Source organism: Zingiber officinale, chromosome 4A, assembly GCF_018446385.1.
Source record: "Zingiber officinale cultivar Zhangliang chromosome 4A, Zo_v1.1, whole genome shotgun sequence".
Lineage (NCBI taxonomy): Eukaryota > Viridiplantae > Streptophyta > Magnoliopsida > Zingiberales > Zingiberaceae > Zingiber > Zingiber officinale.
In genome coordinates this window covers 14,294,573-14,321,599 of record NC_055992.1, presented here as the reverse complement: position 1 = coordinate 14,321,599, position 27,027 = coordinate 14,294,573, and the positions used below count along the sequence as shown (strand labels likewise).

At 45.9% G+C, this 27,027-nt stretch overlaps 2 protein-coding genes and 1 pseudogene across 2 annotated transcripts; 1 reads left to right on the top strand and 2 right to left on the bottom strand.

The window, feature by feature from the left end:
- Positions 1 to 371: 371 nt before the first annotated feature.
- On the bottom strand, positions 372 to 548 carry LOC121974027 (annotated as a pseudogene).
- Positions 549 to 3,599: 3,051 nt separating this feature from the next.
- On the top strand, positions 3,600 to 5,198 carry LOC121973155 (probable indole-3-pyruvate monooxygenase YUCCA9). The gene is made up of 3 exons (XM_042524738.1): positions 3,600 to 4,372; positions 4,447 to 4,818; positions 4,901 to 5,198. Exons 1-3 carry the CDS (start codon positions 3,725 to 3,727, stop codon positions 5,126 to 5,128), a joined length of 1,248 nt encoding a protein of 415 aa, XP_042380672.1. The 5' UTR covers positions 3,600 to 3,724; the 3' UTR covers positions 5,129 to 5,198.
- A 246-nt stretch (positions 5,199 to 5,444) lies between these two features.
- Positions 5,445 to 7,048, bottom strand: LOC121973153. Its single transcript, XM_042524737.1, has 4 exons — positions 6,722 to 7,048; positions 6,057 to 6,118; positions 5,809 to 5,913; positions 5,445 to 5,723 (listed from the first exon to the last, which is right to left on the bottom strand). Exons 1-4 carry the CDS (start codon positions 7,023 to 7,025, stop codon positions 5,589 to 5,591), a joined length of 606 nt encoding a protein of 201 aa, XP_042380671.1. The 5' UTR covers positions 7,026 to 7,048; the 3' UTR covers positions 5,445 to 5,588.
- Between the last annotated feature and the right edge of the window lie 19,979 nt (positions 7,049 to 27,027).

Genomic DNA, 27,027 nt, shown 5'->3' with positions numbered 1-27,027 from the left:
TCTGCACATTGTAAAAGTTAACTGATAGTTTCTGCACGTTGTAAAAAGTAGCCAATAACTTTACAACAGCGTTGAATTCATATATATTTTAAGAATAAAGGGTGCTTATTTTTTTTAGAGAGTCACTAATTTGAAAAGTAAATAATGGTGTCCTTTTAATTTTTGATAAGTTGTTTGGTTAATTAATAATTTTTTTGAGTTGATCATATTTTGGTACGAAGAATCATGCAATGTTTTTTTATAAAGTTACGTACCAACCAAATTAATAAATTGTCTTATGTATTCCTTATACTAGTCATCGTGCACATGTATGTGTAATATAATATATGATATATATAAATTAGTACTCCAAATTTATAAATTGGACTTGTTAAAGGTGTATTAGATTTATGCAATTGTGCAACGCAAGGGAGACACTCGAGAACCCCAATAGCAAGCTACTATAACATACTCTCACTCATAAAATAATTAATTAATTTTTTATATCAGATATCAAACTGATAAAAGCATATACTATATTTGACTTTAGCCAAAAAGTCGAGAGAGATATATTTTCTAGCGTCATCAGCTAAGGTATTTATAGAATCTTCTTCGCTCTTGGTGTTATCAATTTTAAGATATGAGACTAAAAAGAGTCATAGTTGTGTATATTTTAAATATAAAAATAACCCGATAAAATTATTAATAAGCTTTAAAATTATTTTAAGTGTAAAAAGGAAAATAATATTAATATAATTTAGTTTTGAGCTTCAACAAAATTAATTAGTTATTAAATGTTTATATTCTTAATTAAATATATTTAAGATATGATAAATTATCCGAATCAAACTTTGGATGTATTTATCATTTTCATAAACCTCTTATCAGCTAGCTAGTTTACCCCTTAACCCTTTAATTAGATCTCAACGTAAGTTTAATATGTCGATATATTAAAAATGATAAATATTATGGACATTAATTTCTAATAATATGAAGTATAACAAAGAAAATAATCGTATATACATTCGAAGTATTCATATATATACGCGTGCAATTCTTTCAATCGAGCCAAAAATAATTACATAAAAATATACGCTTACTCATCATTCTTACTTCGCCGTCGAGTTAATATTTTTTAATGAAAGATAATTAATTTATTCATTTCTGCATTACGTACGTGAAGGGGCGCATCTTATTCCGACGTGGACCAATCATCTCCTGCCGCTAGGATGGGGCCGACGGTTCCAGAGAGCACACGTGGAAGCGCGTTGTCATCTGACGTGGCGCGGTCAAGATCCATAGACCATAATGGAAATCATGCTCCCGTCTAGATCTTGTCGCTAGCTATCACTACTTTTTCGGTGACCTATTCATGCGTTCCTCAAACTGTTGCACATAATTAGTTACAAATGCAATTTAGGTCTCCTAATACATAATTAACGTCTCCTTAATCGAGAGCACTTGCTTTCTCTCCGCAGCTCGTGTCCCTTTCGATCGCCTATTCACCTTTAGTGCATGTATCTCCTTCATTCGTCGCCAACATTCTCACGGTGGAGAATTGAAGCAGTTGCAAGCAGGAGACTATTCTATACTGCGTGCTTCCTTTGCATGTTGCAACAGCTGATCGAGTTTGGTGGCAAGAAGTTGTAAATGAAACTGGAGCAGACATGAGATTGAACACTGTCTGGTAGCAGCAAGAACTGTTCTCATTGTCAGCTCGGTCAGATATCAAGAGAAGTAGAATTTAGAGACTCTACAGGAACACTTTTCTCTCTTTCTTTTATTTTGTTCCATTTTTTTTGGGTAAAATGATCTGGCATAGAGCTGCCAGCTAGAAGTCGAAGTGAATTGCCATTTGCCGAGAACTTTCCCATATGTTTGTTTAATTTGATGGATTTGATTTATCATTGATGGATATACTTGTGCATATCTCTTCCTTCGCTAAGAGGCTTATTAAGCTCTAGTCATATATATATATATATATATATGCCATTGATAAGGAACGATACAACGCCATGAACACTTGAGAATCTGACATAAGTAACTAATATACATCGATAATTTCAACTTGCAGAATTATATGAATTATTATATGATTGATCCAATTTAGTATCTGAGTTAGATGAAAATCGAATGAGTTATTATTGATGTTGACAGAGGGGTGATTGAGACATCGTTCTTATATGCGCTTACAAGAAGGGACTCCCACGTGGTGCTGACGAACGCCAATGATTGCACCGATGGTACTTGAACTCTATGCGCATTCAGACAAACACACGGGACGTTAGAAGCCAGAAATCAGAGAAAAAGTCCTCCGACGCTCAAATCAGTATTTTTTTTTCTAAAAAAACAGTGTACGAAGGAGAAAGAAAAGTAGAAGATAAGTGCGAATGTACGAGAACGCGTATCTGCGTAAGGGAGAGGACTTGATCTATTTTTGTATGACAGTGCGTATCTATAAAGGCTGATCGATATCAAAGAATGTCGGGTGTCAGGATCTATCGGGTAATGGAAGACACGTGGCGTCTTCCTGTAAACTGAAGGAAGGTTTCATTCGCAGACCGTTGGAATATTCCCTGGCACTCAACAGTTATTCTCTGACGAGTGGTTACGATTCTCTGACCTTGTTGTTGTGTAGCACATTCTATCCCGACTGAGTATAAACAAGGCAGCTCAGGATGATCTGTCGGATGTAACACCTGACCTAAACCTTAAGGGGTCAGAGTTGTCGAGAGATCATCCGAGAGCCGATCGGGAGTCGGTTGACCGACAATTATCTTTCTAAGAGAACCGGGCCTGGATGTAACCGGGCCATGAGAACCCGACCAATCAGATCCAGATCAGATATCACCCTGACTACTTACCATGTCCTAGACCAAGGTGTTTCAGATCTAGGGTCCGGTTTATGAGAACCCGACCAGGAACCTTGTTGCTACTGTCATCACACGATCCTACTTCCTCTTTCCTTATTTGCTAACTGTTATGCCCCCTTGACTTCTGACTATCACGTCCCATTGATTTTTGACTATCACATCTCATTGACTTCTGACTGTCATGTTTCCTTAACTTCAGACTGTTACATGCTCTTAACTTCTGACTATTACGTCTCCTTAACTTCTGACTGATTTATCCTCATAATTTCTTACTATTCGATTTTATCATACCCTATCATTATACACTATATCAAACATGATTCCTGATCCGAGTATGGGGAATCGACTATGGTGAGAAGCCCATAAGCACACCATTCATACTCCGCAATCTCCGAACATGAAAAGTTGGATATATAATGAAATAATAATATATAATCAGAGAGATAGGCAAGAATTCTTTTATGAACGTTTCTGAATGTGATACATAAAGCAGAATAAATGATGATGAAAACCGTCACTGTCACGAACTGTACATGTAAGGCACTTGACGTCACGTTAGGCCTCCAAATTTTATTGTGGGTTTGAATTTTTCAGCCTGGTAATTAATTTGCTTTCAAGGAGAAATGATCTTCTCAGATGAGATAATCATGTCATCTCCCTTCCTTAACAATCCAAGAATTTCATGTACAGTATCTAAATCATGATCGAACAGAATAGATGATAAATCCTTAAGGGATGTAATTCAAAGCTTTTGCCATGGTCAGCATATTATGATTGGAACGAGAAGCCTAACGTTCTTCTATTTATAGTGCCCTCTGTTTCTTCCACTTTCCCTACTCAGATCTTTATCCTGCTGTTTGAGATCTCCGGAGATGGTGCGCGGCGACCGGCAGTTGTTTAGGAGGCGACGCAAGTGGGTGAACGGGCCGCTGATCGTCGGCGCAGGCCCGTCGGGGCTGGCTGTAGGCGCGTGCCTGAGGGACCACGGCGTGCCCTTCGTCATCCTCGAGAAATCCGACTGCATTGCCTCGCTGTGGCAGCACCGGACGTACGACCGGTTGAAGCTCCACCTCCCCAATCAGTTTTGCCAGCTGCCGAAGCTCCCTTTCCCCCGTGACTTCCAAGAGTACCCTTCGAAGGCTCAGTTCATCGCCTACTTGGAGGCCTACGCTCGCCACTTCAAGCTGCACCCGCAGTTCAACGTCGCCGTCGCGTCCGCCAAGTTCGACGACACTTGCGGGATGTGGCGGCTGCGCTGCCGGAGGACGGAGACAGAGGTGGAGTACTTCTCCCAGTGGCTGGTCGTGGCCACCGGCGAGAATGCAGATTGCGTGGTGCCGGAGATCGCCGGTATGCATGAATTCTTCAGCGATCATCTGATGCATGTCTGCGACTACAAGTCCGGCGACGCTTTCCGGAGAAAGAAGGTGCTCGTCATCGGCTGTGGCAACTCCGGCATGGAAGTCTGCCTCGATCTCTGCCTCCACAATGCCTTCCCCACCATGGTCGTTCGCGATTCGGTGAGCAAAATTAAACCTTTCAACATGAAAACGAATTCCACCATCAAATCCAATCTCAAATCCAACAAAAACAGGTCCACGTGTTGCCGAGGGAGACCTTTGGTAGGTCGACCTTCGAGCTCGCCGTCGGTTTGATGAAATGGCTGCCGTTGAATCTGGTGGATAAGGTGATGCTAGCGTTGTCAAGGATGATACTCGGAGACACCGAGAAACTCGGATTGAAACGACCTTGCATCGGACCTTTCGAGCTCAAGAACACGCAGGGGAAGACGCCGGTGTTGGACGTCGGCGCGCTGGGAAAGATCAAGAGCGGCGAGATCAAAGTGGTTCCCGGTATCAAAAGGTTCCTGCATGGTAAAGTGGAGCTGGTGGATGGAACAACCCTCGACGTCGATTCCATCATACTCGCTACTGGTTATCGCAGCAACGTCAATTCATGGCTACAGGTAACGATCGATCGAGCTTCTGGAGTTGTGTTCAACTTAAACCTTTTCTGTTTGCTGCTTGCTTACTCTGTTTTATCGACAGGGGAGTGACTTCGACACAGATGGATTTCCTCGGACTCCATTTCCAAATGGGTGGAAAGGGAGCTCAGGGCTTTACGCTGTGGGATTCACCAGGAGAGGCCTCTCCGGGATATCCATGGACGCCGTGAAGATTGCCGAGGATATTGCCAGAGTTTGGAGAGAAGAAACCAAGCATGCAAAAGCAAAACACATGATTGCCTGCTATAGAAGAAGGACATCACGAAGCTGATGATTAGTCAACATCTTCACTCTGATATCTGCGATGCAAACCTACCCCCCTTTCTCCTTATAGTTTCAACCATTGCAGTACAATTAATCTCACAGTCTTGCCCAAGTTTTGCTCAAAGTTATGGGCTTTTGTGTATACAGCATTAATTAACTTATGATGACAGTGTTTAGATTTGTAATGAACTGAAATATCTCAATCAGAGAATAATAAAGTCTTCTTCTTATCTGCACTGCAACACAGAGTAGAAGCCACAGGAATGGACTCTAATACAATTGGAAAAAAGCAGCATTTGATTTCGGCAAAATAGATGCTTAGATAATAATGAGAACATCATCTTCAAATAGTGAAACTTAATCCAGAGGCATCGTGTTTGAATGATGTGTTTTTCATGGAACAATTACGTTAATCTATATGCAACAGAGAGAGGAAGAAAATACAAGTTATCCCCTAAAACTTGTGTCTATTTGTACTTCTCCATTATCCTTCTTGCTTCTTCCAACGATTGATCCTCGCTGGATGGAGTGCTTTCCTTGTTGTTTGAGACTTCGTCTGCATTCAGCGCCACAAACCCAAAGTATACGAGTCCCATCACCGCCTGTTAGCATATCGTCAGCAAGTCAATTTAGAAAATTGTTATCTACTCCAATCATTTCCATTGATCTAATATGAAGAAAACATACCAATACAAAGAAAACAGTAGATAGGAAGGACTTCAGAACAAAAAGTGCAACACTGATAGCAGCAATGGCAACACCAATCCTCGCTACTGGTCTAGGAACTGCATCCTGAAATTACAAGTCCTAATGTCGAATGGCATAACATAATGAAAGATGACAGCGGAGTAAAACCCGCAGACACAAGATTAGCTGGGTTAATAAATCAAATGGCGTAATGACATAATGAAAGATGGCAGTAGAGAAAAGCCTACAGGCACAAGATTAGCTCCTGCATCTGTCACATCTCTTCCAATTCTCCAAGCTGTCTGAATCACTGGCATAGAACAAGGAGCAGACAGTAAGGTGGTGTATGTATATAGTTTTTCTCTCAAACAATAGAAGAAGTAATTCATGATTAAGATGAATTATGCGCCATCACTAAAGCAGAATTCTACAGTTCATTTGTTACCATTAGTCTGTGCTTCAGTTGATAGGAAAGAGAGGGAAAGGATAGGAAAGGAAATTAATGGAAGAGAAAAGAGGGGGAGGAGATCAATTTCAAGAGGCGGTCTCCTCTTCGTGCGATTTGCACGGCGAGGAGCCATAATTTGCACATGATAAAATCCCAAATAATATGACACCGGAAGTGTGATAACTAAAGTTGATATAAAAGCTAAAATCGAGCAATTACCTTCCAATTTTAAATGAAAACAAAATTTGGCTGATGCAACAGAAGGCAATCAAACATGGAAGATTATCCGGATGGGATACTTGTTCATATAGGAGCAGAAGAACTTGATTTTTTTATTAATAAATTCGAAAAGTCGTAAACTTTGTACATGAAAGCGATCCAAAGCAGAAAATGCCGAATTCTTATCCGGATGGATCAGGAGGACAATAGGGGAAGATAAAGAAATGCGTGGATCGAGAAACGAACCCTTGAAGAGATTGGATTGGGCGGCGGCAACGAAGACGACGGGGGAGAATCGACGCGGTGGGCAGAGAGAACTCCGGAGGCTTCTCGGCGGAGGCAATAGTCGAGGAAGAGGGCGGAGGAGGCCTGGGAAGGACCTCAAGGTGGATGTAAGACTGGAAGGCGGCAGCGGTAGGAGAATCGAGACCGGGCGGATCGCCGATGAAGCAGCGGCAGCCATTCCGGTTCCGTGAGGATGAGAGGAGAATCCCTGAGGCCTGACCTCGCACAAGTAGCGGTGAGATGCTGCTCCAATGCTATCGTGCATATGTCTGATCGTTTCCTTAAGATTCGCGCCTGTACGGCGAAGATTTTGGATCTTCCATCGTTACAAGTAGACCGACATGGGCCGTCCAAGTCTTCACGAAAGCCCATGGCCTCCTCAATAGAATTGGATCTCCAAATGAAGATGGATCGTCCAACATAAATGGGCCGTCGTCGACCGGATCCACGATAGTGTTCCAGAAGTTAAATTATTATTTAATTTATCTCTCTTTATATAATCTGAGACGAATCGTGAAAGATATGAGCAGAGCTTACACGAGCCTAGTGTGCGCAATCACCCACATTGGCAAAAAACCAAAAATAATAATATTATTAAGGTTTTTTTTTGCCCAAAGACAATGCATTGCTCCTTGTCTTCTTCCCTTCTTCGCAACAAGCTTGCGACAAACGACCACACCCACGTGAGATGCTTCTGCAACGAAACTGTAGAGGAACATGAATGGGGAGAAAAGCATCATGTGCGACCATGCCGTTGGCGCTCCAGCCATCCGGTGCAAGTTGTTGTAGGCTCGTAGTGTTGGTCCCTTGTGGTCTAAAAAGGGAGGTGAATTGCCTTGCACGATAAAAACAAGAAATACTTTTCTCGATCTTTGGACTTGATTAAAATAAACACTTGAACAAAAAGTTAAGAAGCTAATTAATAAAAAGAAAGAGGTACAGAGATTTACTTGATTTGCAATCAAGGGATTACTAATCCAAGACGTCGAAAGCTTAGTATCAATTCTCTTTCTAGTGGAGAAGCCTTTTATAGTAGTTAAAGCACTAAATTACGAAGCTAAACAGAATGAAGATTGTTTACAAGTGTTATATTTAGCTAGTGGGATCAGGGCTATATTTATAGTCCTGATTAGGACGCCTAGAAAGGTTCCGGGCACCTGGACGTGAATGAAACTTTATCCACATCATAACGGATTGCGACAACATGACGAGAGATAAGTTTTTTGGTCCAGGCGCTTGAACCCGCTCTGGGTGTTGGTGTAATATCCCTAGATCAAGGTTGACCTGGTTGACTAAGCTTGAGTCTTGATGTTTGAGTTTCGATATTGAAAATTACAGATGCAATCATTCGATTGGAGAGATTGTTGATGCAATTCTCCTTTTGTCAAGGACTGATTAGTTTGTTGGAGTGTATACTAAAAGCCTAGCTTTTGTATAAATATTTATAAGAATCACATTGGTCAAGTATCTACATTTATATATACCAAATGTAGATGTTCAATTAATTTATATTGTAGATAACATAATGTGTGGTGTCACACACAGAAGATCGTGTTATCGGTTCTTTATAAATTAAAAATAGTAGCTCACGACCAAGATGGAAAGGAACAAACCATTGGAAGGTCATAGTGTAATTAGGTATTAGTTTATCTTAACTATATAATTACACTAGTACACTTAGAGTGTATTGAGCAGGACCATTTAGAGGTCGTTTCTTTTATACTGACTTTATAAAGGAACAAACACCTCAGTTATTATGGAAGCGTGTACTCTTAATCCTAATATAATAACAAGCACATATATTTGATATTTATTTCTTTAATTTATCAATGGGTGAGATTTAGTTCGATAAATCAATAAGTCCGATAAGTTGGGAAATGATATAACTTATAGTGTGTGTTGTTGATTATAGAAGGAAACTGTGTCCTAGTGATCTAGGTTGATAATGTCCCCAAGAGGAGCTCATAAGGATTGTCATGTTAAACCCTGCAGGTGGACTTAGTCCGACATGACGATAAGGTTGAGTGGTACTACTCTTGGACTAAGATATTAATTAAATGAGTTGTCAGTAACTCACTTAATTAGTGGACATTCGACATCTTAAACACAGGGAGACTAACACACTCATAATAAGAAGGAGCCCAAAAATATAATTTGGGATTGGTGCGGTAGTTCAATAATAGTTCTTTAGTGGAATGAATTATTATTGATGAAATTAAGTTATGTGTTCGGGGCGAGCACGGGATGCTTAATTTTATTGGGAGACCAAAACCAATTCCTCCTCTCGGTCCCTATCGTAGCCTCTTGTATATAGAGATTTATACCCACCACATACCCACCTTCTTACCCAACCAATAGGGGTCGGCCAAGCCAAGCTTGAAACTTAAGCTTAGGGTCGGCCAAGCCTAAAGGTTGAGCCTTAAGGTGGCCAGCCAATAGCTTGGAGCCCAAGCTTAGGTGGCCGGCCACATCATATTAAAAAGGATTTTATTTATAAATTTTTCTTATGTGGATTTCATGTTTTTAAAAGAGAGTTTAAAATTTAAATCTTTCCTTTTATAACTTTCTACAAAAGATTAAGAAAAGATTTGAAATCTTTCCTTATTTGTAGATTGAAAGGTAGATTTTAAATTTTGATAAAACTTTCCTTTTTTAACCATGTTCATGATTCAAAAGAGAGTTTAAAAATTAAATATTCTCTTTTATAAGTGATCCTGTCCGAACGCTGAATCAACGGACGCTGGGCACGTGGCGCTCTCCGAAATGCTGACGTAGATCTCCGACCGATCGCACTGGTCTCCGGCGAACTTGCAAGGAAGTCGGGCCGGGAAGGGGTTCCCGGCGATGACCCTCCGGCGCTCAAGTCAGGCAAGAGGAATTGCAGAAGTGGCTTCGAATACCAGAGAATGCGTACCTCCGGCAAAGTATGAGGACCCTTATATAGGGCTGTGGAGAAGCGAGTACACACATACCGAGGTGAATACGTGTCCTCTAACCATACCTCAGTATGAGCTTGTCAGAGGAGCTTGCCTGACCCCATACTGCTACAGTCTGAGCATGTCTCTGATGGGACAGCGGAACCCTCTGTTGTAAGATCCTGCGTATGGCTTGGTCGTTGAACATACCTGCTGTCAGAAGATGTTTCCCCGCGTCCCCTTGTCTTTGTCTCCTTTTCCCCGAGCCGAGCGTCCGTCCGCTCGGCAAGCATCAGTCCGACCGGGCATAGATATCGGTCCGATCGGGAAGATTCTCTCGGCCTCGTGCTCGGATGAGACTATTCACAGTATGGCTGTCTTATGCCTTCGGCCGAGTGGGCTATCCGCTCGGCCAGTCGACCCTGTTCAACATGAGTGTCGGAACCCCGACTTCCAGCCGGGGTGTCTTTGCTTCCGTTCGGAACGTTCGGCCGGTCGCCCCAATCTTTATCTGCTCGGCCAAACCTCTGGTTGACCTTTTACCTTTCAACCTCCACGTGGCGTTGACTTCCCTCAAAGGGGGTCCCCCATCGTTACCGCCGGATCACTTGCCTCTCCTTCAAGTCTAGTCGAAGGAGGCGATTAGTCCGACTGACTGGACCGCCAGTCTCTCCGAGGGGCGTTTCCATGCAACTATCCTCCGCTCGGTTACATGGGGGTAGCCGGAATGTCGGTCAACACCGCCATTCCTCGGATCTTCTGGAAATTTGTGCCAATCTTCGACATTAAGGCCGAGCACGCGCTTATTAAATGTGGCCTATGTCGCGGTGCCACGTGGCACCCCTGGTGCCGTCAGCGTACGGCGGCGGCATTACCTTCGATGGGACCACCCTAGTTTGAAATGGACGGCCAGATGCAAGCTTCGATTCCCGTGACCTACAATCGACAGCTGAGGCCGCTCGGGCTTATCCCTATAAAGCCTTCGTTGTCTTCCACCGCGACACCTTTGCTCTCGCGTGCTCCGCAATTTTTCTCTCCCAGTGCTCCGACGATCCTGCTCTTTTGTCCTCCTACGATCTCCGGCGTCGTTCTTTCGATCCTCCGTCTCTTTATAAGGTTCTCCTTCCTTTCCTCTCCGTTAATCTTGTGTTTTTTGTCTAGTTTTCGCCCTCTACGCATTGTTTCATCTATCATCTTCTTCCTTTTATCCTCTGCTTTTTGTCTTCGTTGGTTTCGTCCGCTCGGCCAATGGCTAGCTCCTCCCAACCTCAAGACCAAACCCTCGGCCCATGGTATACTACCATGGAGTCGCGCTTCGATTGGCGCGACGCCGATATTCTGATGGATAATTTCGACATCCCCTAGGACTTCGAAATTATCTTACCCTCTCCCTCCGCTCGGCCACACAAACCGTCGCGCAGAGCTTTTTGTGTTTTCCGCGACCAGTTCACAGCCGGTCTGTGATTTCCAGTTCATCCATTCATCATAGAAGTTTGCAATTTCTTCGGCATTCCGCTCGGAAGCCTGGTCCCCAATACTTTCGGCCTTTTATGCGGCGTTGTCGTCCTGTTTAAAATCCACAATATCCCCCTCCGCCCGGAGGTTTTCTACTTTTTTTATTACCCTAAACAGTCCGAGCTGGGCACATATATGTTCCTGGCTCGAGCCGGTTTAGTTTTCTTCCATAAATTGCCCTCTTCCAATAAACATTGGAAAGAGTTCTACTTCTACCTTCGTATGCCCGAGCGGGCCTCCTTCCGAACCCAGTGGCAGGTCGGACCATCAATCTCACCAGAGCTCAAAAGGTTCAAGACCCGACTGGACTATCTACATGCCGCCAACATGTTAGCCAGTCTGAAGTTTGACATCACTAAGTTCCTGCCTGAAGGGGTGATGTACATATTCGGCCTGAGTCCGATCAGAACCCCCCTCCCGAGCGGCTTCGGTAAGAATTTTACTTGTACATTTGCCTTGATTGCTAACTGATTTTCTCCTTTTTCCTTTGCAGCGAATATTGTCATGGAGTCGGTGATGGCTGGTATTTTGAAGAGGAAGGCGGCGGCACTCGAGGCCGCGGCTGCAAAAGAGATGGAGGCGCTCGGCATTGAGCCGGTCGGCTCGCATGAAGGGGAGAGCGGGACTCACGAGGAGTCGGCCACTCAGGCTTCTCTCCCAGAGCCGGTGGTGGGAGCAACTGTTAGCCAAGAGCCTTCCGCCTGGGAGGAAGGCTCCGCTGCGGGAGAAAAGCGGCCTCTCTGACAAAAGAGGCATCGCCCGGAGACACCACTCCGCTCGGCTACATCTGCGGTCCATCCCGCCAAGCGGACCACAGCGGATTCCCGAGGCAAGGCTCCAACTATGGAGACTATTTCGTCCGATCGGACCCCCTCCCAGTTGGATGCATCCGCAGACCCCCTTGAAGCCGCTCCGATCAGCTCTCTTCCGCCCGCTCCCCGTCAAGTTCATCGCTCAACCATCTTGTCCCAGTTTTCGGCGCCAGCCTCCGATCCTTCCCCAGCTTCCGCCCACACGACGCCCCGTCAGCGCCGCACCGTTCGTGTCTCCCTACATCTCCCCATTGAGGAATTAATGCCTGAAGCCGATCGACCAACAACGCCCGAGCATCTGATCACGATGAAAGGACCCTTAGCTGAAATGTGGGCCGACGCTCGGGCACGCGTCGCAATGATTCCCCTCAGTAATCTGTCCAACAACCATATGCAACAGGCCACGGGGGTAAGTTTGTTTTCTCAAGTCCTTTACGCATTTTCTCCGACCGGCTACTAACAACTTTTCTTTTGTCAGAGATGGGTGGAGGAGATCGCGGTCTCCAACCGTCTGGCGATGGTGGATGATGAATTGAGAAGATTGAAGGCTGCAGGCGGTCCGCTCGGCTCCCAAGGCCCTTCTTACTCTGAGCTGCAGAAAGAGCTCAAGAAGGCCCAAGACTTGTTGGCGGCCGAGCAGAAGAAGACGACCGATCAGGCTCACACTTTGACCGAGCTCGAGCGGCAAGTCAAGACGTTGGACCAAAAAATAAGCCTAGCCACCACTCGAAAAAACACGGCTATCTCCGATCTGGAGAAAAAGAATGTCGAGGCTCGTGGCTTGGAACAGAAAGTAAAGGAGTTGATGGAGCAACTGACCAACGAGAATATTGCCCAATCGGATGAGGTGGCGAAAATCGAGACTGCTTTACAGAAACATCAGGCGGCCGCCGATGCTTCCCGAGCGACCCTTAAAGAATATCAGGAGGCCGAACCAGGCCGGGTCGCTGCTTTGAGACAAAATTACATCCGTTCGGCTGAATTTTTGGAGAAAGTTTGCGAGCGGATGTACACGGCCTTTGAACTTGCCATCAATGCCACCGCCACCTACTTGAAATCCAAGGGTCATCTGGTCGACTCCGTCCTCATCCCGGCCCAAGACCAGGCGGCGCTTCTCGGTGACATCCCCCCGGAGATTTATGATTTTCTTGAGTAGACATTTGTATGTAACTCGGCCGCTCGGCCAAAAACTTATCAATTTTTGTAATTCGGCCGTTCGGCCTTAATTTCTATAATGCTAGCGTTTTACTTGCTTTTTCTATTACCCATTAATGTGAGTGTTGTCCACTCGGCTGGCCAACTACCGCTCAGGTTCCTTTTCTTCTCCTCGTTATTCGCTTCTCATCCCGTCTTTCTTGTGTTCGAAAGGGGTTTTTTACGAAGAATTTTGCATAGCTTGTCCGCTCGGCTTAATATATCATGTTTCGATAGAAGAGGTTGTTCGCTGGATGTTGACGAAGTACTTTTGGGTACTTGGCCGATCGACGAAACGACTCGCCAGGTAAACCTCTTTATTACCTTCTTTCGCCGGATCGACTCTCGATATTTAACGTCGGAGCTCGACGGTCTTCCGCTCGGAGGGTTTATAGTCGCCGTCTCGACTCGCGATATTTAACGTCGGAGCTCGACGGTCTTCCGCTCGAAGGGTTTATAGTCGCCGGCTCGACTCGCAATATTTAACGTTGGAGCTCGACGGTCTTCCGCTCGGAGGGTTTATAGTCGCCGGCTCGACTCTCGATATTTAACGTCGGAGCTCGACGGTCTTCCGCTCGGAGGGTTTATAATTGCCGGCTCGACTCGCGATATTTAACGTCAGAGCTCGATGGTCTTCCGCTCGGAGGGTTTATAGTCGCCGGCTCGACTCACGATATTTAACGTCGGAGTTCGACGGTCTTCCGCTCGGAGGGTTTATAGTCGCCGGCTCGACTCTCGATATTTAACGTCAGAGCTCGACGGTCTTCCGCTCGGAGGGTTTATAGTCGCCGGCTCGACTCGCGATATTTAACGTCGGAGCTCGACGGCCTTAAGGCTAATTTTAACGCTGCCGCTCGGCGAAGATATTTGCCATCTTTTATCATTTTGCTTCCTGCATTACAAGTACATAGGCGACCAAAACATATATAAAATTACATCAGCGCATCTCTCACCCAGCTCGATACGGCTGGAGATGATTTGTGCTCCATGGTCGATCCAGCTACCGTCCGTCTTCATCCTCCAAATAATAAGCACCCGAGCGGAGCTTTTCGATGATTTTGAAGGGGCCTGCCCAAGGAGCCTCCAGCTTGCCAACATCCCCGACCGACTTTACTTTCTTCCACACCAGGTCGCCGACCTGGAATGCTCTGGGGATCACGCGCCGGTTGTAGTTTTGCTTCATCCTCTGCCGGTACGCCATCAGCCGGACGGACGCCTTGGCTCGCTCCTCGTCGATCAAGTCCAACTCCATGTTCCTCTGCTCGGCGTTGTCATCATCATAGTTCAGGATCCGGACAGACTCAACGCCGACTTCAATCGGGATAACTGCTTCGCCTCCGTACACTAAATGGAAGGGCGTGACGCCCGTTCCCTCCTTTGGGGTCGTGCAGATAGCCCATAGAACGCCCGGCAGCTCGTCCACCCAGCTTCCTCTTTCGTGATCAAGTCGAGCTCGAAGAATTCTGAGTATTTCTATATTTGGTTACTTCCGCATGGCCGTTACTTTGGGGATACACCACGGAGGTGAAGTGTTGTTCAATGCCATAACTTTTGCACCATTCTTCAAGTTGCTGCCCGACGAACTGCCGTCCATTATCAGATATGAGTCGGCGCGGAATGCCGAACCGACAGATGATATGCTGCCAGATGAACTTTTTGACCATCTGCTTGGTGATTTTGGCCAGTGGTTCGACCTCCACCCATTTGGAGAAGTAGTCGACCGACACCAGTAAAAACTTCCGCCGACCGGTCGCCATAGGGAACGTACCCACGATATCCATTCCCCACTGATTGAACGGACAGGGTACTGTAAACGCTTTCATTTCCTTCGCCGGTCGGTGGGAGAAGTTATGATACTTCTGGCAGGAAAGGCATGTCGCGACGGTCCGAGCGACGTCTGCTTACAGTGTTGGCCAGAAGTATCCGGCCAGCAGGATCTTCTTATCCAGCGACTGTCCGCCCGGATGTCCTTCGCACAATCCTTGGTGTACTTCCTGGAGGATGTATGCCGCGTCTTCCGAGCTCACACACTTCAAAAGTGGACGGGAGAAAGCCTTCTTGTAGAGTTGGTCTCCGACGAGTGTGAACCGAACGACTCTCCTCCTTAATAGCTGGGCTTCCTCCCGATCAGACGGTGTTGCCCCCGATCGAAGAAACTCCATGATGGCTGTCCTCCAATCGCTCGGAAACGTGAGGCCCTCCATCCGGTCGACGTGCGCCACCAAAGATACTTGTTCAATTGGCTGTTGGATGACGACCGGTGATATTGCACTTGCGAGTTTGGCTAACTCATCGGCAGCCTGGTTATCCGCTCGGGGTATCTTCTGGATAATGACTTCTCTGAAGTTGGCCTTGAGCTTTTCGAAGGCTTCAGCGTAGAGTTTGAGCCGAGCGTTGTTAATCTCAAAGGTGCCCGAGAGCTGCTGGGCGGCCAACTGAGAATCTGAATGAAGTGTCACCCGACCGGCTCCAACATGCCGGGTGCCCTGCAAGCCAGATATAAGGGTCTCACACTCTGCTTCGTTATTGGTGGCTCTGTAATCCAGCCGAACGGATAAGTGCATCCTTTCTTCTTGGGGAGAGAGTAATAACACACCAATCCCGCTCTCGAGCCGAGTCGCCGATCCATCTACAAATATTTTCTACATAGCTTCTGACTCTGGCCTTTATACTTCGGTGATAAAATTTGCCAAGGACTGCGCCTTTATCGCCGAACGGGGTTGATACTGAATGTCGAATTTGCTCAACTCCGTAGTCCATTTGATGAGCCGTCTGGACGCTACTGGGTTCAACAGCACTCTTCCTAAGGGGCTATTTGTCCGGACGATGATAGTATGAGCCAAGAAATAGGGGCGAAGTCTCCGAGCGGCGAGGACCAAAGTAAAAGCCAGCTTCTCGAGCCCAGTGTAACGAGATTCAGTGTCTTTTAAAATATGGCTTAGGAAATACACGGGTTCTTCTCTGCTCGCCCTCACTAATGCCGAGCCTACTGCTTGCTCAGTTGAAGATAAATAGATACAAAATGGCTCACCCACAGCTGGCTTGGCTAGCACGGGCAAAGAGTTCAGATATGTCTTCAGTTCTTCGAACGCCCGATCGCATTCTTCATCCCACTGAAACTTGGTGGATTTGCGCAAGATTTTGAAAAACGGGAGGCTCCGATCGGCTGTCTTCGAGATAAATCTGGACAATGTAGTTATCCGACCGGTCAAGCGCTGTACTTCCCTCAGATTTCTTGGGGGCGGCATATCTTGTAATGCTTTCACCTTGCGTGGATTTTCCTCGATGCCCCGCTCGGTCACTATATAGCCCAAGAAACGCCGGCCTTTTGCCCCGAACAGACACTTCTGAGGGTTCAGTTTAACTCCATACTTCCTCAACGTTCGGAAGCTCTCCTCCATGTCTTTAAAAAGATCGGCCGATCGGACGGACTTGATGAGAATATCATCCACGTACACTTCCAAATTACGTCCGATCTGCTTCTTGAATACTCTGTTCATCAATCGCTGGTAGGTGGCCCCCGCGTTCTTCAGTCCGAACGACATCACATTGTAGCAGTAAGTGCCGTCGGCTGTAATGAAGCTGACCTTCTCTTGATCTTCTCGGGCGAGCGACACTTGATGGTAGCCCTGATAGGCGTCGAGCATGCATATCAACTCGCAGCCGACTGTGGAGTCCACCAGTTGATCGATCCGGGGTAGAGGATAAAAATCCTTAGGGCATGCTTTGTTGAGATCCCGAAACTCGATGCAAACTCTCCACTTGTTGCCCGGCTTGGAAACTAGCACCACGTTTTCCAACCAACTCGGGAACTGGATCTCGCGTATGTGGCCGGCCTCCAAGAGCTTCTCGACCTCCGCTCAGATGATAGCATTTTGTTCGGTGCTGAAGTCCCTCTTCCTTTGTTTCACCGGCCGAGCGTCCGGTCGGACATGGAGCTCATGCTGCGCTATACTTGGAGAAATTCTCGGCAGCTCATGCGTTGACCAAACGAAGACATCGGAGTTCCTCTGGAGACATTTGATCACCTCCTTTTTCTAGCTTGCCTCCAGATCGGCCGCGATGAATGTGGTGGCCTCCGATCGGGTCGGGTGAATCTGTACTTCCTCTTTTTCTTCATAAACCAAAGAGGGTGGTTTTTCAGTAATGGCGTTCACCTCGATCCGTGGCGTCTTCCGAGCGGAATTAGATTCGACTCGGACCATCTCGACGTAGCATCGCCGAGCCGCCAGCTGGTCTCCTCGTACTTCTCCCACTTTATCTTCCACCGTGAACTTGATTTTCTGGTGGAAGGTGGAGACGGCCGCTCGGAACTCGCTAAGCGTCGATCGCCCCAAAATGACGTTGTATGTAGAGGGAGAGTCGACCACGACGAAGTTGGCGGTCCGCGTCCTTCTGAGCGGCTCCTCTCCCAGCAAAATAGCCAGTCGGACCTGTCCGACCGGCAGAACTTCATTGCCCGTAAACCCGTAGAGGGGGGTTGTCATGGGCAGCAGCTCGGCTCGATCAATTTTGCAGTTGGTCGAAGGCCTTTTTGAATATAATATTGACCGAGCTTCCTGTATCGATATAAACATGGTGAATAGTGTAGTTAGCTATTACCGCTTTGATGAGGAGAGCGTCGTCATGTGGCACTTCGACTCCCTCCAAGTTCTTGGGCCCGTAATTGATTTCGGGTCCGCTCACCCGTTCTTGGCTGCAGCCGACCGCATGGATCTGGAGTTGCCTGACACTTGCCTTCCGTGCTCTATTGGAGTCACCTCCAGTCGGCCCGCCAGCGATGATGTTGATTTCGCCGCGGGACGTGTTGCTTCTATTTTCTTCTTCCTGAGCGGACGACCTAGGCCGCTCCCTAGACACCCGGAGATAGTCCTCGTGCCTCTGAGGATGATACCGCTCGGGAGACTGTCGCTGTCGCCTATCGGATATACGTCGATCGGCTTCATGATGTTGCTGTAGCCTGTCGGCTGATGGTGAGCGACGTCGGCTATTCCGAGGAGCGGGGTGGGCGATCAAAGGAAGGCTCCGACAATCTCTGGTGTTATGCGTGTCGGTCCGGTGGAATGAGCAAAACATAGGGGTCCATACCTTCTTCTTAGGTTTGGGCCACTCGGCAGCTACCTCTTGGACTGCTTGGGTCCTCGCGTGGTGAGGGCAGGCTGCTTCGGCCCTCGGTCCTCTGGGCGGCTCCTGGCGATTGACAGGCTTCCACTCGGCAGGTGATAACCGCTCAGTTGGAACTTCTTTTCTTCGGGCTGCCTGGGCTTCCTCCATATTAATGTACTCGTTGGCCCGGTGTAACATGTGATCGTAGTCTCGAGGCGGCTTCCGAATGAGTGAACGGAAGAAGTCACCGTCCACGAGGCCCTGTGTGAACGCGTTCATCATCATTTCTAAAGTGGTCGTTGGGATATCCATGGCCACCCGGTTGAATCGCTGAATGTAAGCTCTGAGTGACTCTCTGGGTTCTTGCTTGATGGCGAATAGACTAACACTAGTCTTCTGATAGCGCCGGCTGCTTGCAAAATGGTGGAGGAAAGCCATGCGGAACTCCTTGAAACTTGTAATGGATCTGTCTGGCAGCCTTCTAAACCATCGTTGAGCCGATCCCGAGAGGGTGGTAAAGAACGTCCGGCACTTTACTCCATCCGTGTACTGATGTAGGGTAGCTGTGTTGTCGAACTTACCCAAATGATCATTCGGGTCGGTGGTTCCGTTGTACTCCCCGATCGCCGGGGGCACATAGTGCTTTGGTAAAGGGTCCCGCAGGATGACCTCTGAAAATTGCCGGTTGATCCGTTCGGGGGAGGCGTCCGTTCGGGGAGCTTTGCCTTTTCTGTTGTCTCGCATGAGCGCCTCGTCGGACGAAGATCCTCGGTCCCGATTAACTGTTGTGGCTTCAGGAGGCGTACAAAATAGGGCCCGGTGAAATGGAACCGTGGCCGGTGGTACTTCCACTCGGCCTCCCGACGCGGACGTCGCTTGTTGCTCGATCCGCTCGGCTTGCGCTTTATGTTTTTGTTGTTCCACAAGCTTAGCAGCTCTGGCCTCGATCAGAGCGTCGAGCTCCTCCGTGGAGAGCATCACGTTGTGCGGTCGTCCAGCTTCGTCCTTTGCTTCCGCTCGGATGCAGGTGCGTTCCCACAGACGGCGCCAATTTGATCCTGTCCGAACGCTGAATCAACGGACGCTGGGCACGTGGCGCTCTCCGAAATGATGACGTAGATCTCCGACCGATCACACGACGCCAATTTGATCCTGTCTGAACGCTGAATCAACGGACGCTGGACACGTGGTGCTCTCCGAAATGCTGACGTAGATCTCCGACCGATCGCACTGGTCTCCGGCGAACCTGCAAGGAAGTCGGGCCGGGAAGGGGTTCCCGGCGACGACCCTCCGATGCTCAAGTCAGGCAAGAGGAATTGCAGAAGTGGCTTCGAATACCAGAGAATGCGTACCTCCGGCGAAGTATGAGGACCCTTATATAGGGCTGTGGAGAAGCGAGTGCACACATACCGAGGTGAATACGTGTCCTCTAACCATACCTCAGTATGAGCTTGTCAGAGGAGCTTGCCTGACCCTATACTGCTACAGTCTGAGCATCTCTCTGATGGGACAGCAGAACCCTCTGTTGTAAGATCCTGCGTATGGCCTAGTCGTTGAACATACCTGCTGTCAGAAGATGTTTCCCCGCGTCCCCTTGTCTTTGTCTCCTTTTCCCCGAGCCGAGCGTCTGCCCGCTCGGCAAGCATCGGTTCGACCGGGCGTAGATATCGGTCCGACCGGGAAGATTCTCCCGGCCTCGTGCTCGGATGAGACTGTTCACAGTATGGCTGTCTTATGCCTTCGGCCGAGCGGGCTATCCGCTCGGCCAGTTGACCCTGTTCAACATGAGCGTCGGAACCCCGACTTCCAGCCGGGGTGTCTTTGCTTCCGTTCGGAACGTTCGGCCGGTCGCCCCAATCTTTATCCGCTCGGCCAAACCTTTGGTTGACCTTTTACCTTTCAACCTCCACGTGACGTTAACTTCCCTCAAAGGGGGCCCCCCATCGTTACCGCCGGATCAATAAGTTTCTACAAAAGATTAAGAAAAGATTTGATACCTTTCCTTATTTGTAGATTGAAAAGAGATTTTAATTTTTAGAGATAACTTTCCTTTTTGGAAATTATCCACATGTTTAAAAGAAATATTTTAATTTATAAAATTTCCTTTTTATAATCCACCATGAAGGGAAAAATTATTGGAGAGATTTTTATAAATTTCCGGAAGCAAATAAGGAAGTTTTAATTTGTGTTTAAAATTTTATTTGCTTGGAGATTTTAATGTGGCCGGCCATTGTAATTGAAAAAAGGAATTTAATTTTAATAAATTAAAATTTTCTTTTTCATGGCAAAAGAATTAAGGAAATTTTTATTTAAATTTCCTTATTTGCCAAGACCAATGATTATAAAAGAGGGGGTAGAGGTGCCTTCATGGTTAACGACTCTATTTCTTTTTCTCTCCCTCTCTTCCTTGGTGTGGCCGACCAACATCTCTTTCTCTTTTCTCTTCTCTCCACTTTGTGGCCGAACCACATCTCTTTCTTGGAGTCCTTGTGGTGGCCAGATCTTGCTTGGAGAAGAAGGAGATAAAAGGAGGCGATATTTCTAGCATCCCTTGGAGCTTGGTGGTGGCCGAACCTCTTCATCCTTGGAAGAGATTTTGGTGGCCGAAACCTAGAAGGAAGAAGAAGGTGCTTGGTGGTTCTCATCTCGGAAGATCGTTGCCCACACAACGTCCGAGGTTAGAAGAGGAATACGGTAGAAGATCAAGAGGTTATTTTGCTTACAAATAAAGGTATAATTGGTAATTGTTTTCCGCATCATACTAGTTTTCTTTGTATAGTTATTTATGGAAATACCAAACACAAGAGGCATATGATTCTAGAGTTTTCGAAATTGTTTTTTTTTTCGAGTTTGTGTTTTCTTCTTTTTTGAATTTGTGATTCGATTGTTCTTTTTGGTTAACCTAGAGTTATTTAAGGAAATAAATATTAGCTTTCCTTAAAAGACTTTGCCTAGGCAGTGGTGGTTGCTCCCATATCCAAGAAGGCCATGTGCCTCACCATGCAGTCCTGGAAGCCAATTTTGGAAATTAATATTTATGGAATTAATAACTTAGGTAGATTTGAATCAATAGTGTTAAGTTCCGCTTGCGATTCAAATCTAAACCATTAAGAACAGATAAGTTAAATTTGGAATCAATGATGTTAAGTTCCGTCTGCGATTCCTAATTTAACTTCTAAAGAACACAATAGGTTATTTAAGGAAAGGTTCGACACTTGTACAAAAATTTTTGTACAGTGGAACCGGTACGATTTTCTTAGGACTAACCAACATAGTTAGATGTGAAGAAAAGTCAAGTAGGTCAAAGGGTTGACCAGATATTTGACTGAGAAAGTCCTAACTGGTGGTTAGGCAGGTGAAAGTCCTGGTGAGTGAAGCCAGACAGTTGAGAAATCTTGGTGAGTAAAGCCAGGTGAAAGACCTAGTGAGTGAAGCTAAGCAGGTGAAAGTCTCGGTGAGTGAAGCCGAGCAGTGAGAAAATTTTGGTGAGTGAAGCCAGGTGAAAACTCTAGTGAGTGAAGCTAGGTGAAAGTCCTGGTGAGAGGAGCCGTGCAGATGGAAAGTCATGGTGAGTGAAGCCAGGTAGATGGAAAGCCCTAGTGAGTAAAGCTAGACAGAAGGAAAGACCTGGTGAGTGAAGCCAGACACGTGGAAATCTTTGTGGGTCAAGGTTGACGAGACATCTGGTATTGTGAAGTCCAAGTAGGTCAAAGGATTGACCAGATACTTGGCACAAGAAAATCCAGATGGGTCAAGGGTGACCGAACATCTGGTGGAAGGAAGTCCAAGTGGGTCATGGAGGACCGGACACTTGGCACAAGACGGTAAGTTCAAGTGGGTCAAGGTTGACCAGATACTTAGGAGAGAAGTCCAAGTGGGTCAAAGGATTGACTGGACACTTGGTGAAGAAGTCCTAGCAGATCAAGATTGATTGGATCTAGGCACGAGTAGTCCCAACAGGTCAAGGTTGACCTGATGTTGGGTTTGGGAACATTGGACTTGAGTTAAGCAAGTCAAAGGGAGGTCAATCGATCAACCGATCAATTGAACCGTAGTTCAATCGATTAGCCGATTGATTGAGAATGTGCTGCGAAGAAGGTGGCCCAATGGATCGACCGATAGATTAAGAAGTGAAATCGCAAGCACATAATGCTACCCAATTGATCGACTGATCGATTGGGCAACGCCAATCGATTAGGCGATCGATTGGGGGTTGTTTCTCACGCGTGGACGCGAGGGATGCTGAATTGATCAGCCGATCAATTCAAACCTCCCCAATCGATTGACCAATCGATTAGGAAATGACCGTTGCGCAAGATGCAGGTTTTGGACGGCTGAGATCGCTGGGATCTTACGTGGCACTCCCAATCGATTAGGAGCCCTAGAAGCGACGAGTATAAAGTTGTGGCAAGCTTTCTTCTCCGCAGCGCTTACACGATTCTTCACTACGACTCATCGTCGGACTAAGAGCTTGAAGGAGAAGTGTTGCACTTTCCAAAGGCTCCAGAGGCATCTACAAGCTACAAGGGTTTAATCAAGAAGGTTTTCATTTGTATTATCTTGTATTTACTTCTTGTTTCGAGTTGTATGCTTGTGTGAGTTTGTACAAGATTTCTCCACCTCCAGTAGTTATCGAGAATGAGTGTTTTTCTTAGTGGAGAGTACGTCGTGTGTGGATCCTTGGATTAGTCACCTCTTCTTGAAGTGGATACCAAGTAAATCCTCTTGTTAGCGTTGTGAGTGTTTGCTTCGAGTTCTTTTCCACTGCACATCATCACGAAGCATCAAGACAACGAACGCGACGAGCTATTCACCCCCTAGCTACAAATCGACTCTAACAAGTGGTATAGAGCGAGGACACTCTTCATCGGAATCATCGCCGGCAAGGGCAACAAGCTAGAGGGAGAAGAAGTTGAAGCAAGTTCATCAAAATCAAAGACTTCAAAAGGCTCAACTTCAAGATGAAATTCCAAGATGGACTCGGTTTCGACACAAGGGTGCCTCCACCATTTATATCAATGAGCTTCGATTCTTGTAAATTAAGGATAAAAATTTTTCTTATGATGGACATAGAGAAATGGTTTGCTCTAATGGAAGGTTTCCAAGCTCCAACAAATAGCAAAGGCAAAATTCTCAAAAAGAGCAAGTGGAGTCAAGAGCAAATTCAAAGATGCGAGGTCAATGATAAAGTGATCAAGCTATTGGTCAATTTATTGCCTAACAACATTTTGAAGCAAGTGGGAGAATTTGAATATGCTAAGGATCTATGGAGTAAATTGGCTAAACTCCATCCACCGTACCAAACCAAGAAGAATCCAAAGAGGGTGACTCATTGGATCAAGATCAAAAGGAAGAGGACTCCGAGGTTGAGAGATTCTCAACATCGGAAGAAGAAGAACAAGAAGCTTCATCCTCCACAAAATGCAAAGAAAAAGGCAAGGAGGGAGCATACTCCTTATTTCATGTACATGAGGATAATGATGATGAAGCCTTCACCTCTAGGATTGAGGGGGAGTGTAGATCATTGACATTGGAGCAAGAAGAGGCTTCCACCTCCTGGTCAAATGAAGAAGAAGAAGATGGTGCCACCTCCACAAGTCAAGAAAAATCAAATGGATGATCATGTGCCACCCCTACAAGAAAAGGTGTAACAATTTCAATTGTTAATAATAAAAATCATATCATTTGCTTTGAGTGTAGGGAACATGGGCACTATAAGAGTAAACGCCCCAAATTAGCTAAGAAGTGTTGGGACCTTGACGTCCGCTAGAGGGGGGGGTGAATAGCGTCTCACCCAAATCGTCGCTTCCTACAATGGTTAGTGTGCACAACAGAAATACAAGATAAACACAAACAATAGAAAACAAACCTAACACGTTGATTTAACGTGGTTCGGAGATAAAGCTCCTACTCCACAGCTGTCCGTAAGGTGGACGATCTCGATCCGTCGGTGGATGATTCCCCGGAGAACTTCCGGCTAGCTCACGTAGCTCCTTGTGGGTGGAGAAACCTCGCCACAACCTCATACAAGCATGCTAGATCACTTGGGCACTTAGAGACTCTAATTAGGGTTAACCACCACTAATTTCGTCAACTTCAACCAAGCTTCCAATGCTTGGTTATATAGGCCACGGGTTAGAAAACCCCGCCTATCAGTCGACTGCTAAAACATGCAGTCGACTGCCCTTCGTGGAAATTCGACTGTTGCAGCCCAACGGCTCGATACCAACCCTCTGTTCGCTACCAGTCGACTGCCCCAGTCGACTGCACCAGTCGACTGATGAAACCACCAGTCGACTGCTACAGTAACGCTACAGTACTGCTACAGTAACGCTACAGTGCTGCTATAGTAACCCCCTAATTTTGGGATTTTACCCCGAGTACATTCACTGAGCACTCGTTCTCGCCTGACCAACCTAAAACTAGCCTTCTAGCCTCCTCCATCAGCCTTGCATCCCTCGGATGCCTCCCCATCCTTCACGTCTTGCCTTCTGAAGCTTCCATCGGCCTTGTCATTGTTGTCGGGTCTTCCTTTGCCAAGAGGTCGTGCCTCCGGGACTTCATCCATTGCCAAGTCACGCTTGGACTTACGTTGACAAGACTACATGCTTGGACTTACACCGCCAAGACTCACCCTTGGACTTTCCTTGCTGTACCTGTATACTGCACACTCACAATGCATATCAAATACAACAATAAACCTAACTTAAACCTTTGCCCAAACATCAAAACCTAGGGTACCCAGATTGCTCCAACAATCTCCCCCTTTTTGATGTTTGGCATCCCGTTTAAGTTAGGGAAACAATATAGCAATACATATGCAAATAAATATATGTAATTTACACATGCATAAATCATGGAACCTAATCCTAGGCTCCTCCTTCACCTAAGCTTCCCCTTGAGTTAGGATTTCTTGTAAAGGTAAACTTCTCACCTTTTGCTAATAAATGAGCAATCGCTCCCCCTTCACCTAAGCTCCCCCTTGAGCTAGGATTTTTTGCAAAGGTATGTAAGTTTCCCACTTAAACCTAAACTTCTCCCCCTTTGCCATACATCAAAAAGAGCTCCAACAATATCTCAATTATTGGACTCTTTGACCTCTAATGACCATAAACATCATGTATCAATCCCCCATAAGATTACATACATGTTCACCACTCTTTTGGTCATTTTATAATGCTTAACAAAATATTTTCAGACCGTATCAGTCGACTGCTATAAGTACCAGTCGACTGTCATCGTCAAAATGAGCTTACAGAGACATTCTGTGCTCATGAACAGTGTTATCAGTCGACTGGTAAAACCAGCAGTCGACTGGCCTCGTCAAAATGAGCTTACAGAGGTCCTCTATGCTGAAAATTACTGTTACCAGTCGACTGGTAACTGTACCAGTCGACTGGTACTCTTTTTGGGAAAAAATTAACCTTTTTTACCCACTTTCAGAAATGCGTCAAAAATTCCACAGACCTCCAAAAAATCCCAAATTTTGTGGAGAGGTCTATTTTATCCATGTCTACTTGGGAAAAATATATATAAAAATATATTTATCACAGATCCCAAGATTGACACAAAATTCAAAACTAGCTAAATGATTCATTGAACCTTGACCTAAAGTCCTAGTTTTGGCTTCCTATTGATGTATCTGCCCATACTAAATCATAATGCATCCCTAGAATTAGTTTATATGACATATATATATCAAAAACTAATTTTCATGCAATATGAACCCAATTCATATTTCCATGCACGAAACATATCCCAATTGTGCCAACCCACTAGGTTAGAGGCTTAAGTCTGTCTCATAACCACTTGACACATTTGATAACCCATCTACCATGGGTCCCAAAGGCTCTTCCTAACCTTAGGAATCTTAACCTTAGTCACCTCCCTTGGTGACTCATCCACTATGGCTAGGCCACTTCGGTGCACCTCGGGTGACACTTGGCCTACAAAACTCACCTTCTTAACCTTAGACACATTGTCTTTGGTTAATTTTTTCTTGTCCTTAACCTTGGGCATCCCATCCTTGCCATAATTATATGTCACCCTAGCATATTCCTTCTTATTGGCCTTAGATGACTCTCCCTTATCCTTGGTCACACCTCCCTTACCAATGTCATGTGCAACCTTAGCACTTGACCTCCTTTTGGTCTTGGAGGGACCTAATTTGATATTTTTGGGTCTTTGACCACCCAAATACATGTCAAGTCCTTTAGGTCCAATAATGAACCTCTCTAGGACTTTCTCCATTTCCTCAAGCTTTGTCTTCAAGGCTTGATTTTCCAATTCTAGGGTTCTAACCCTAGAATCAACATGTCCATTATGGACATTCCTAGACCTACCCTTCCTAGGCATGTGTCTCCCCTTCTTGGGATTAATGCTTAGGTTTTCACCAACTTTCCTTCCCTTAGGCAAAGTAGTTTGGGTCTTATTAGGTCTACCCTTAGTGTATGATTTCTTAGGGTTATCTACCATGTTAATCCTATTTCTATCATTATACCTAAATCCATGATTATGCTTAGGTAAATAATCTACATTATTTCTAACAAGCATATAAGAATTGGAGATTGGATTAAACTTCAAAATAGGGATTACCTTCCCTTTTTCTTTTGAAGCTCCCCCTTGACTTGTGCTCCTCTTCTTTTCCCATTTCTTTAAGTGTGCCAATTTCTTGAGCTCTCCTCTCCTTGGGCACTTTGTGTGGTAGTGACCCCACTCACCACAT